At 36.8% G+C, this 12396-nt stretch overlaps 1 protein-coding gene across 10 annotated transcripts in view; it reads right to left on the bottom strand.

Moving 5' to 3' along the window:
* OSBPL9 (oxysterol binding protein like 9) overlaps positions 1–12396 on the bottom strand; it is a 147302-nt gene that overhangs the window by 108317 nt on the left and 26589 nt on the right. For all 10 annotated transcript variants that reach the window (XM_081306428.1, XM_081306427.1, XM_081306424.1 and 7 more), the window contains one exon: positions 743–821. In XM_081306428.1, the coding sequence (XP_081162554.1) occupies positions 743–821 (79 nt within the window). The remainder of the gene's footprint in view (positions 1–742; positions 822–12396) is intronic.

The raw sequence follows: 12396 nt of genomic DNA on the forward strand, positions 1-12396 counted from the left end.
ATACTAGTACCAAAACTAATAAGTACTCCTAATGGAAGAGATGCATTAGCACAGATCACAAAAATTGACTTTTATTTGCAGGTTTAGAGCTTTCAAAGCAAGATGAAATGAGAATGATCATACAGTACCTTACCCTTTCTACCGGTGAACCATAGCATGCAATGCCGAAACATAGCAGTGGCAGATGGCATTGGTGTTATTAACTATAAAAAGGATAATAGCAGAGAAATGGTGGCTGGCATACAGACACAGAAATGCAGATGAAATGAATGCAAACTTGTACTTCTTGAAGCAGAGCAAAACCTTAAAGCCAAAGGTTGCCGCCAGCTTCAATTTAATTTACATTTTGAGTTTAACATGGACAAACACTGCAACCTTCACAATCAGTCTTTAGACTCTTCATGCAGAAGCAGAATCAAACTCCTTGATAAAGAAGATCAGCAACCTTCTGTAAACACAAGCCAGCAGCAGCAGCAGCCCATTACTCTTTTTTCTGATTTTTATCCTTTAAATTTTTAATCTCCAATTGCCGCCAGTCCACAGTCGATTCAAATAGATCTGTTTCCACTGCAGATACAAATCCCTGCCTAACCTGCAGTATCACTTCATCCAGAACGTTCCTGTGCACTCGTTCATGCAGGATCAGTTGCAAAACCATTCAAGTCATTCAGCAAACAACCCAAAAGAGAAGGAAAGAAGCAGTTGGGACTATGAAGAGAAAGAATCTCTTCTTTCAGCTCACCCTGGAAATGGAAGGTTTTCTGATCAACAGTTATTGTGAAGGTGCTGTCGTCCTCATCGTCTATACCAATCACAGCTCCCTGTGAAACAAAGAGCAAAATCCCAATAAGGCAAACAATGACATCAGCAATATTCACTACTGCTACAGCCCTGGAATACTCAATGCACGGAGGACACTGGAAGCAGGCTAGACAGAAAAACTGAGACTCGAGTTTTTCTGAAGGAGGGAGATGCAAAGGAAAGGGGCTGGCAACACAAGTCTATTGCCCTGCACAGACACTTTCTATGCCCTGCATAAGGGGCTTGGTCCTAGTGGGAGGGGGAGGGGAGACATACAGAAGCTGAACCTGTAATCTGTGTTTAAGAACCAGCCATACAGTCTTTCTAAGCTTTAAATTGCTCACTAAAATGTGAGTCACAAACCTACATCTCCCCAGGTTGTTGTGAGGCTCAAAGAAGGCAGTTGTTCTTCATCAGGCTGCTTCTGTGTTATGCTTGTTAGTAAAGAAATGCCAGATAACATTTGCTTCAAACACCAATCCCTTTTTCCAGATGCTCTCATATCCACTTGAACACTGCTCTGCTGTGGCAGTTTTCACAATGTATTGTGATTATCTGTTTATATGTCTGCTTCCCCCAACAGAACTGCTATGAGGTCTTAAAAATCTAAGGCTATTTATTTATTTATTGGTACTGGGGATTGAACCCAGAAATGCCTTACCACTGAGCTACAACCCCAGTCCTTTTTATTTTTTGAGACAGGGGTTCTCCAAGTTGCTGAGAGTCTTGCTAAGTTGCTGCAGCTGAAACTTGAAATCCTTCTGCCTCAGCCTCCCAAGACACTGGGTATTTATTTTGACACATGGCACTAAAGTACACATTTAGGTAGACGAGTCTCCTCTTGGTTTCTCAGTGAAGTCAAAAGTACATGTTCCTCCTTCCCCATATGTTTTTGCTCATTATTGTATTTCTTGAGCTATTTTCATATTATTCCCTTCTTTTCTGTGAAATGGTTTTAATTTTTGTTTCTGTTTTTCTTTAACTTGTGACCACCAAGTTTTAAAGATATCTTTCACTTGACAGCTGTACCACAGGTGTACTGGCAATTTCAGAATATACTGATAGCTTGTATTTGTTTTTAAAATTCAATTAATCCTTGATTTAAAAAAATACATATTTACATGTATATGTTTTCTAAAGAAAAGAATGAACAACTCTACAAATGATAGGAAAGGGAACTATGTTTATAAGTTGTTTATTTTGGAGATCTGGGGATATAGCTCAATGGGAGAGCACTTGCCTAGCATATGAGAGGCCCAAGGTTCAGCCCCCAACACCCACTGCACAAAAAAATAAAATAAAATAAAATAAAAATTCACTTACTTTAAATTGTTTGGGAAAGATAGATAGGTTGTGTTTAAATTATTTTTTATATTTAACTATATGAATTATGTTAAGACAACAGGAATTAAGGAAAGAAACAGGAAATTATGTAAAAATAAGGAGTCAACAGGTCAATAGGTAAATGTCCTTAAGAAATGAGTATAGTATTCCAGACTAGAGAGCATGGGATATGTCAAACGCCCCAAGCGGGTGACAAGAGAAACCATATACCAAAGAAAATCAAGAGACTTTGAAAATGAGAATTGAAAAGGTTCAAGAGGAAAAAAAATGCCACTTGGGAAAAAAAGCTACATGTGGAGACTACTTTTGTCCCAGGAATATTTGGTAACAGAATGAAATATTTATTCATTTATTCCCAGAGGCCATCTGAATGAACCTCACCTCTATACAGTTCCATCCATGGGAATTATCTTCCTCATTCCTCAGTTTAAGATTGGGAAGGAAATTTTACTACTATTTTCAGGTAAGGAAAATATCTCCAGAGAGTATCAGGACTTACCCAAAGTCATACAAAGAATTAATGGCAGATTAATCTCCAGGAAATACAAAGAACTCAAAACTTAATGCCAAAAAAACCAAATAACCCAATCAATAAATGGGCAAAGGCACTTCACAGAAGAAGAAATACAAATGGATCAAAAAATATATGAAAAAAATGTTCAATGTCTCTAGCAATTAGAACTATGCTTAGATTCTATCTCACTCCAGTCAGAATGGCAATTATTATCAAGAATATAAGTAACAATAAACATTAGCAAGGATATGGGGGAAAAAGGTTCACTCATACGTTGCTGGTGGGAATGCAAATTGGTGCAAAAACTGTGGAGAATAGTATGGAGATTCCTTAGAAAACTTGTAATGGAACAACCATTTGATCCAATTATCCCACTCCTCGGTCTATACCCAAAGAACTTAAAATCAGCATACTACAGTGATACAGCCACATCAATGTTCACAAGAGCTCAATTCACAATAGCCAAACTATGGAACCAACCTGGATGACCTCCAACAGAAGAATGGATAAAGAAAATGTGGCATATATACACATTGGAATATTACTTAACCATAAAGAAGAATGAAATTATGGCATTTGCCAGTAAATGGATGGAACTGAAGAATATCATGCTAAATGAAATAAGCCAGTCCCAAAAAAAACCACAAGCCAGATGTTCTCTATGATATGTGCATACTAACCCACAACAAGGGAGGTTAGAGAGGGGAAGAACAGAAGTCCATTGGATTAGACAAAGGGGAATGAAGGAGGGGTGGGGATGGGAATAGGAAAGAGAATTAATTGGACATATCTTTCCTCTCCTCATGTATAAATACATAACCAATGTAACTGCACATCATGTACAACCATAACAATAGAATCCTAATTACAATAAATTTACTCCATATATGTATAATATATCAAGATACATTCTACAGTTATGTATATCTAAAAAGAATTTTTTTTAAAAAGGAGAACTAATGGCAGAACTAGGACTGGATAGGCATAGTACCTACTTATTCCATGACAGCAAATATAGACATACCTCAGTGGAGAAGCATGTGAGCAGTTTATTCTGGTTAACCTAATTTTGTGGTTAACTGAGTTAACCTTCTAAGTTATCATACATCAACTATTTTCTGAGTCTAAATACAAAATATAGTAGTACTTAATAACTAAACACAAAAATATATGCTAGATACATGTTTTAGTCAGCTTTTTCACTGTTGTCACCAAAAGAACTGACAAGAACAATTTTAAGGAGGAAAAGTTAATTTGGGGGCTCACTTTCCAAGGCCTTAGTTCACATAGAGCTAGCTCCATTGCTCTGGGCCCAAGGTGACGCAGAACATCATCGAGGAAGAATGTAGTGGAAGAAAGCAGGACATGGCCATCAAGAAATAGAGACAGACTCCCCTCACCACAGACAAAATATATACCCCAAAAATACATCCCCCTCAATGACCCACCTCATCCAACCACATCCTACCTGCCTATAGTTATCACACAGTTAATCCCTATTAGGGGATGAATGCACTGATTAGATTAAAACTCACAACCCAATCATTTCACCTCTAAACTTCCTTGCATTGTATCACACATAAGCTTTTGTTGGAGGATACTTCATATCTAAACCATAACAGCACAGCTCTGAAATACAAAACAACAGTCCCTGCCTCTAGTACAGGACATAAAATGCAGAAATGAGTATAACACAAGTGATCTCATGGGTGAACCTTGAAAACATTATGTTAAGAGAAAGAACCTAGTCACTTAGGACCAAGTGTTATGTGATTATATTTATAGGAAATATCCAAAAGAGCTGGGCACAGTGGCTCATGCCATGTAAATACAGCATCTCGGGAGACTAAGGCAGGAAGAACACAAGTTATAAGTTCAAAGCCAGCCTTAGCAACTTAGCAAGAGCCTGTCTCAAAATAAAAAAAAGAAAAAGAACTGTGGATGTAGCTCCTGGGTTTAATCCCCAGTGCCCACCCCGCCCTCCCCACAAAAAAAGAAAAAAAATATCCAGAAGGGAAAAATTCATAAAGACTGCAAGTTGATTAATGGTCGCTTCAAGCTAGAGGAGGTGGTGCAACGGTGAATGTTGATGGGTACTGAGTTTCTTTATGGGATGATGAAAATTTCTAAAATTGACTGTGACAGTCGTTTTAAAAAATCTGAAAATATTGTCAACATTAACCGCATACTTTAAATGTGTGTATTGTATGATATGTGAATTATATCTCAACTAAGCTGTTGTTAACCCATTCCCAAATGCCTGTTCTTTCTCTCAGGTTCCTTAATGTAAGCTTACCAGTCACCTAATCAACTCAGATAGAAGTCTCCAAGGTCTATTCAAATTCTCCCTCATTCCATCACCACAAGATATGCCCATTCCACCTCTGAACTATTGTTCATCAACTATTTTATTTCAGGCTTTCATCATTTAAGATTGGCTCATTCAGGATGGCTATAAAACAGGCTTTCACCATAATGCAATTTGACTGCTTTCAGTCTGGCCACCACTAAGCAACATTCCTACCCTTTTTATTTAATTTTGAGACAAGGTCTGGCCTCTAACTTGGAATTCTCCTGTCTTAGCCTCCAGAGTAATCAGGATTACAGGCATGAACCACTGAGGCCAGTAAATCTGGCCACCTACTTATCTGCAGCCTTTGCTATCTCAAGAGAAATATTTCTAAAGCACCAACAGTTACAAGAGACCCAAATGTGGGCTGGGGTTGTGGCTCAGTGGTAGAGTGCCTGCCTAGCATGCACAAGGCGCTAGGTTCGATCCTCAGCACCACATAAATGTAAAATACAAATATCGTGTTCACCTAAAACTTAAGAATAAATATTTTTAAAATTATCTATTTGTACAACTATTTTTTTAAAAAAAAGAGAGAGCCCCACATGTTTAAAACTTTGTCTCCCCACAAACTAATAAAGTCAACATTATCTCCTAATGACATTCAAGACTGTTCAAAATTTGGCAGTCCAACCAACCTTTCCATTATCACCCCCCCGCCCACACCCGGGGCTTCCTTTCTCCCTACTTCAGAGATCCAACATGTCCTCACTCTCAACATTTCCACACAAATACCAAGTAATTTTACTTTTTATATCATTCTTCCAGATCAATTCCCCACAACTTGTGAAACAAAAGCAAAACCCTGCATCTCCCACTATCCAACTCCCCTCTCATGGCTTCTCAGGGAGAAGCCTCTTGGAAACTGGCCAGGCCTTAACCTTTCATTCACTCCTGCATTGCACACCCTTCCTCTTGCTGCACCAAACTCTTCATGTTATTTCCATACCACGTTTTTTTTTTAACTTTTTCATTCTGATTTTACAGCATTCACGAGGACCTACAGAGGATAATACTGTGAAGAAACAGCAAAAGCAGGCACCTCCATCTTGCTGGGGGTTCAATCCCCAGAATCAGCAAAGGGGGAAAAAAACTACTGTCTTTTGCATGATTTTTATACTAAGGTTACATCACCTTTATAAAATTGAAGAGACTCTCTATTCTGGAGAATCCTCCCTTATTTCCTTTTTATTCCTTTGATTTTTTTTTAGTTATAGATGGACACAATACTTTATTTATTTACTTATTTATTTTTATGTAGTGTCAAGGATGGAACCCAGTACCTTAAAAGTGCTAGGCAAGTACTCTACCACTGAGCCACAACCCCAGCACCCATCCTCCCTTATTTCTAATAGTAGGCTTATCTGTTCCTAGAAGCTTTGGTTAAAAGTTGGTACTTTTTTGTGAGTAGATTCTTTAATGGTCTGGTATTATTTAGGTTTCCAATTTCATCTTGAGTTAATTCTGGTGATGTTAACTTTTCAAAGAAATCATCTGTTTTCACATAAGCTTGCAAATTTATTGACAAAAGATTTTCATAGTAGCTCACTGACAATTTTCATCTCTACTATATATGTGCATTTCTCTTCTTTTTCATTCCTAATATTGCTTATTTACACCTCTGCTTTTATTTCTTCAAATAATCTAAGGGTTGATTTCATTATCCTTTTACACAGAATGAGCTTTCAGTTTATTGATGCTCTCTAACACTTATCTCCCATTTCATTAATGTATTCCACTTGATTTTTTCTTCTAATTTCTTCTATCTTCTAATTTTTTTAAAGTATGCTTAGCCCATTAATTTTTAATCTCCATTTTATAATACATTCATCAAGATTATAAATCATAGACTTCTTTAGATGTGGTTTTACCACATGGTCCCTTTATTATCATTCAGGTTTAAATATTTCACAATCTCCATTATGTTTTCTACTTTCACTGATGAATTATTTAGAAGTATATATGTGAGGGGGCAGGTGGCTGCTCTTTTGTTAAGGGATTTCTAATTTATTTCTGTTCTTGTCAAAGAACATTATCTATACCATACTGGGCCTCTGGTATTCTCTTTTTCTGTAACAATTTTAATTTTTTTCTTAGGCTCTTTTATGTTGAATATTAATGCTGTTTCTCAGCTTTGCCATAGTTAGCATTTTCTTTATATATATTTTCCATCACTTTCTTTTATTTAACTTTTAATTTATAATTATGAAATAGTATAATCATTCAGAAAATAATGACATTTATGTACTAATCACAGAGATTAAATAGGTATCTATCTATGTGTTGTCCAAAGGAGGACATTTTCTGTAGGTTTTTTTGAGGGGGAGAGGGTATATATGCTGGGTACTGAAAATTGAACCCAGAGCCACTCAAAAACTGAGCCACATCCACAGCCCTTTTAATTTTGAGACACAGTCTTGCTAAGTTGCTTAGAGCCTCAATTAAATTGCTCATGCTTGCCTCAAACTTGCAATCCTCCAGCCTCAGACTCTCAAGTCATTGGGATTACAGGCATGTGCCACCACACCAAGCTAAGGGAGGATAATTTATTTTTTTTAATATTTATTTTTTAGTTGTAGTTGGACACAATATCTTTATTTCACTTATTTATTTTTATGCAGCACTGAGGATCGAACCCAGGGTCTCACACATGCAAGGCAAGCGCTCTACCGCTAAGCCACAACCCCCAGCCCCAGGGAGGATATTTTAAACGTCAAATACATAGCAAACAGATGGAGATGGAAAAGGGGGGGGGGGGCTATTGAATTAAAAAGAAAAGCCAAAATCAGGAGTAATTTTTCACAGTGAAATGACAACTGATAATATATTTTTGTGTTTGTTTTTTGGGTACAGGGCATTTGACCCAGGGGCTATGGTATGAGCTACATACCCAGCCCTTTTTATTTTTTTGAGACAGGATCTCACTAGGTTACTTAGGGCCTCGATAAGTTGCCAAGGCTGGCACTGAACTTGCAATTCTCCAGTATCAGCCTCTCAAGCCAGTGGGATTATAGGTATGCACCACTGAGCCCAGCCTGCTAATACTTCTTATAGGATACAAACTTAAGAGGAGAGGAGGACATTCTTAAGGTTAGACATTACTTTAAAAATAATAACTTCCTGCATCCAAAGATGTCACTTTTTGTTAGATGCATCCCAATACTAAGGATATGGGGAGTGATATGAATATCATAGACAATGAATGAGGTTTTAGCATAAGTCAGTGCAGAAACTATTAATAATTTGTTATGGTACACTGCTGACCTCTTTTGTGATGAACTAAAAGAAAAGAGATGATGCATTCATTGGACAATCAGGCAACTCATATCTAGCACAACAGGTAAGTGGAGTATAGGTTGAATATCCTTCATTTGAAAATCTGAAATCCAAAATGCTCCAAAATACAAAACTTTTTGAGTGCCAACACGGCACTGCAAATGAAAAATTCCACACCTGACTTCACATGCAGGCATACTAAAAGTGCTGTATAAAATGACCTTCAGGCTGTGTAGGTAAGGTATATGGGAAACATAAAGTGAATTTCATGTTTAGACTTAGGTCCATTCTCCAAGGTATCTCATTGTATATATACAAATATTCCAAAATACAAAAAAGTCCACCTGAAACCCTTTCTGGTCCCAAGCATTTCAGATAAGGAATGGTCAACTTGTGCTTAATTTCACAGTCCTGAGTAAAAGAGAGTTACTTTAAGTTTCATGTGAAATAATAGTTTTCAAAGACTTAATAACATTAATATTTTGTTGAATTATAATCCATCTTACTTTGGTGGTTCCTAAACCCCTTTATAGAGTTTGTCAGGATTTGAGGTTCAACTGTGTATTAATATTGTTAATTGTAACAGTGACTACTGTTTATTAAGATCCTACCAAGACCCAAATACTGCAGTTGGATATGTTTTTAACATATTAATTAATTTGAAATGCATAAGTCTATGAGTAAATAGCATGATGTCCATTCCAGAGATTTAAAGGAAAAAAAAAAAAAAAAGGCTGCTGTCTACAGCCATATGACCCTGAACGCTCCTGATCTCACAGAGTTAAAAAAAAAAAAAAGGAGTTGAACACAAGTGTTGGCCCAAGTCACAGAGCTAGTGAAGTGACAGAATTCATACAGTAAAGTGGCAGAACTATTTCATAGATGCCACATTCTTGCCTCTACTTCACACTGACTCATTAATGTTGTTACTTCTCCATTTTGCAGATATTACCTGAAAATGTCAGTATTTTGCTTCTGACTAGAGGAGGGTCGGGGTAAGATCAGAACCTAAGCATCAACCAACTTTCATTCTTTCATCAAGGAAACAGTACCCTCTAGTGGCAAATACTTTGTAACCAACAGTCAAAAGTTTCATGGGTTTTACACTACTTAGCAACAACTTGGGAAACCTGTTTTTATCCTTCTACCATGGGAGTACATGTGAAAATCACCTAACACAGGCCCCGATCTGCACTTCCCCTATGGTTCTTTCCCCCCATTCTCCCAGCCCATTCTCCTTTCATGTAGCCTAAAACCACAAGGGTGTTTTGCTTTGTTTTTTTAAAAATCTATCAAACTACTAGCTCATATTTCTCATTTAAGAAGTCAGCATTATCTCATTTGAAATAATTCCTACAGTTTTTCTGTTCATAAGCCATAGAAAAGGCAAATTCTCCAGTATGTAGTCATCATTCTTATAAGTATATAAAATTAATAATCTTTTTTTAATGCTTATTTATTATGTGCCAAGCAAATGTTACAGTGGACAGACAGGAACTTACTATCAAGTGGGGACAAGAGACAAATTAACATGTAATACTCTGCAACAAGTACTTTATGACTATAAGTGACAAATGTAAAAAGGTAGAGGAAAAGAGCCACCAAACTTGCTCAAAGGGTGTAGGTCAGAAAGTCTGAACAGAAATAACATTTGAAATGTCTCTTAAAAGATGAAGTTGCCAGGCAAGAGGGTACAGAAAATTCACAATATAATAAAAAAAATTTGTCAGAAGCAATGAGGAATAAGCACACACAGTGTGGGAACAAAAGGTATAGTGTGCCTGGAATACAGGATGGGATGGGGGAGAAGCAAATCAATGGTGCAGTCAGTAATAACTCATTAAGCTCATTTGAAATCTAGATGCATTATCTATCATCATCATTAATATCATCTCCTCGTCATCATTGTTATCATCATCATCATCATCATCATCATCATCATCCATAGAAGTTATCATTTACTGGATCTGTATTAAGTGCCAAACCCTATCCTTACATAATTGCTAAATCTCACATCCCTTCAAGGTATATAATGTTATCTTCATAGAGGTGAAACTCTTAAGATTCTACCCCAGATCACTATGATTCCTCCTACACCAGTGGTTCCAAACTTGGTTGCACAACACAATCACCAAGAAAATCCATTTTTATTTATTTATTTGTTTGGTTTTTATTTATATTGTTTTAAAATAAAAGTTCTGGAATACTACTTTAAAACAGCATGTCTGGAAGGTGGGACTTGGGAACCTATATTTCAAACAACCTTTCCAGTTGTTTCTTAAACAGAAAGCCAAATGGCAATCTAAATTACAATGCTCCACAAGTGTGCACATGCAAAATAGTAATAAAACTCAGATTATCTAAGTGCGAGGTGCCTTATCCTCACAAAATTCTGCAAAAAGGGTATTATAATCCCCACTTTAAAGAAGAGAAAGTTCTAGCTCAGAAAGCTTACAAAATAGCTTCCCTGTTTCAGTCAACAAAGCAAAGGGTAAAATGAGATTTAAACACAGGAATTTCTAGTTCTTCTCTGTCATGTTATGTGGCAAGCAGACCTGTCCTTGTATAACCTCACCTTTTAGTGTGGGTGGAAACTGAATATGATGAGACAACAGTGGGTAAAAAGATCACCTGGGGCTGAGATTGTGGCTTAGTGGTAGAGCGCTTGCCTAGCATGTGTGAAGCACTGAGTTTGATTCACAGCACTGCACATAAATAAATAAAATTAAAAAATATTTTTAAAAAGATCATCTGGTGGGTCTTACCTAATCTAATCACATAAAGCCTATTTTATTTTATTTTATTTCATTTCATTTCATTTTTGATGGGTACTTGAGGATCAAACCTAGGGCCACATGCTAGGCAAGCACTCTAGGACTGAGCCACAACCCAGAACAAATGAAACTTTTTAAAAAGCAGGGTTTTTGGTACAACTGGTAGCAGAACAGGAAGTCAAAGGGATTCAAAGTACTAAAAGGATTCAATGTGGACTGCTGACCTGAAGATGGAAGGGGCCATAGGGCAATATGTGCTGCTGACAACCAGCAAGAAAACAGACATCTTGTGTTCTTCAAACACAAGGAACTGAATTCTGCCAGCAACTTGGAACCTCCAGATAAGGACCCAACCCAGTCAACTCCTTGATTTCAGTCTTGTGAGACCTTTGCAAATCTAACTAAGAGGTTGGATTGGAGTAAATAAAATGTGAGTTAAATTGTGAGTAAATAAATGTGAAATTTGTGAGTAAGTAAATGCATGTTAGTGGCATTAAGTATGCTCATACTGTTGTATGACCATCATCACCATGAATCTCCAGAACTTTTTCATTCTCTCAAACTAAACCTCCATACCCATTAAATGATAACTGCTCATTTCCCCTATACCCAGTCCCTGGAAACCCTCATTCTACTTCCTGTCTCTATAAACTTGATTAATCCAACTACCTAATATAAGAGGAATCATATAGTATTTGTCTTTTTATGGCTTTCTTATTTCACTTAGGATAACAGCCACAAGGTTCATCCATGTTGAGCATGTGTCAGAATTCTTCCTTTTTAAGGCTGAATAATATTCTATTGTATTATATATCACCTTTTGTTTTTCCATTCATCTGTGTATGAACATTTGGATTGCTTCAACCTCATGAATATTGTGAATAACGCTTCTATGAACATGGATGCATAAATATTTGAGTCCTTGCTTCCAATTATTTTGGGTATATTTAAATGGGTGGTATTTGAAGTCAATCTATTACCTTGAAAATTGGTTAAGTAAAAGGAAGTAATCAAGCAATTATCTTACCTATTTGAACTGACTGCATCATTGGGTAACCAAATAATAGATGAAGTGTCTCCTTAAAAAATTATTCCTATTAAAAATTAAACAATGACAGACTGTCATCATTTTGCAACCCCCAGTGATTTAATGCATGTAGGCACTAAACATCAATGGCTACTAAGATCAATGAGAAGCAAAAAAACAGACACTTTATCTCCTGCTAAAAGAACACACCACTGCCTATAGTAGTCTTGCCAATGGGATCAAATCTGAGTCCAATCCATTCTCTGGATGCAGCTGTCAATCTGCAGCAAAAACAGAGGGCAGAGGATCA

This window comes from Spermophilus citellus (genome assembly GCF_964194105.1).
Source record: "Spermophilus citellus genome assembly, chromosome: 9".
Lineage (NCBI taxonomy): Eukaryota > Metazoa > Chordata > Mammalia > Rodentia > Sciuridae > Spermophilus > Spermophilus citellus.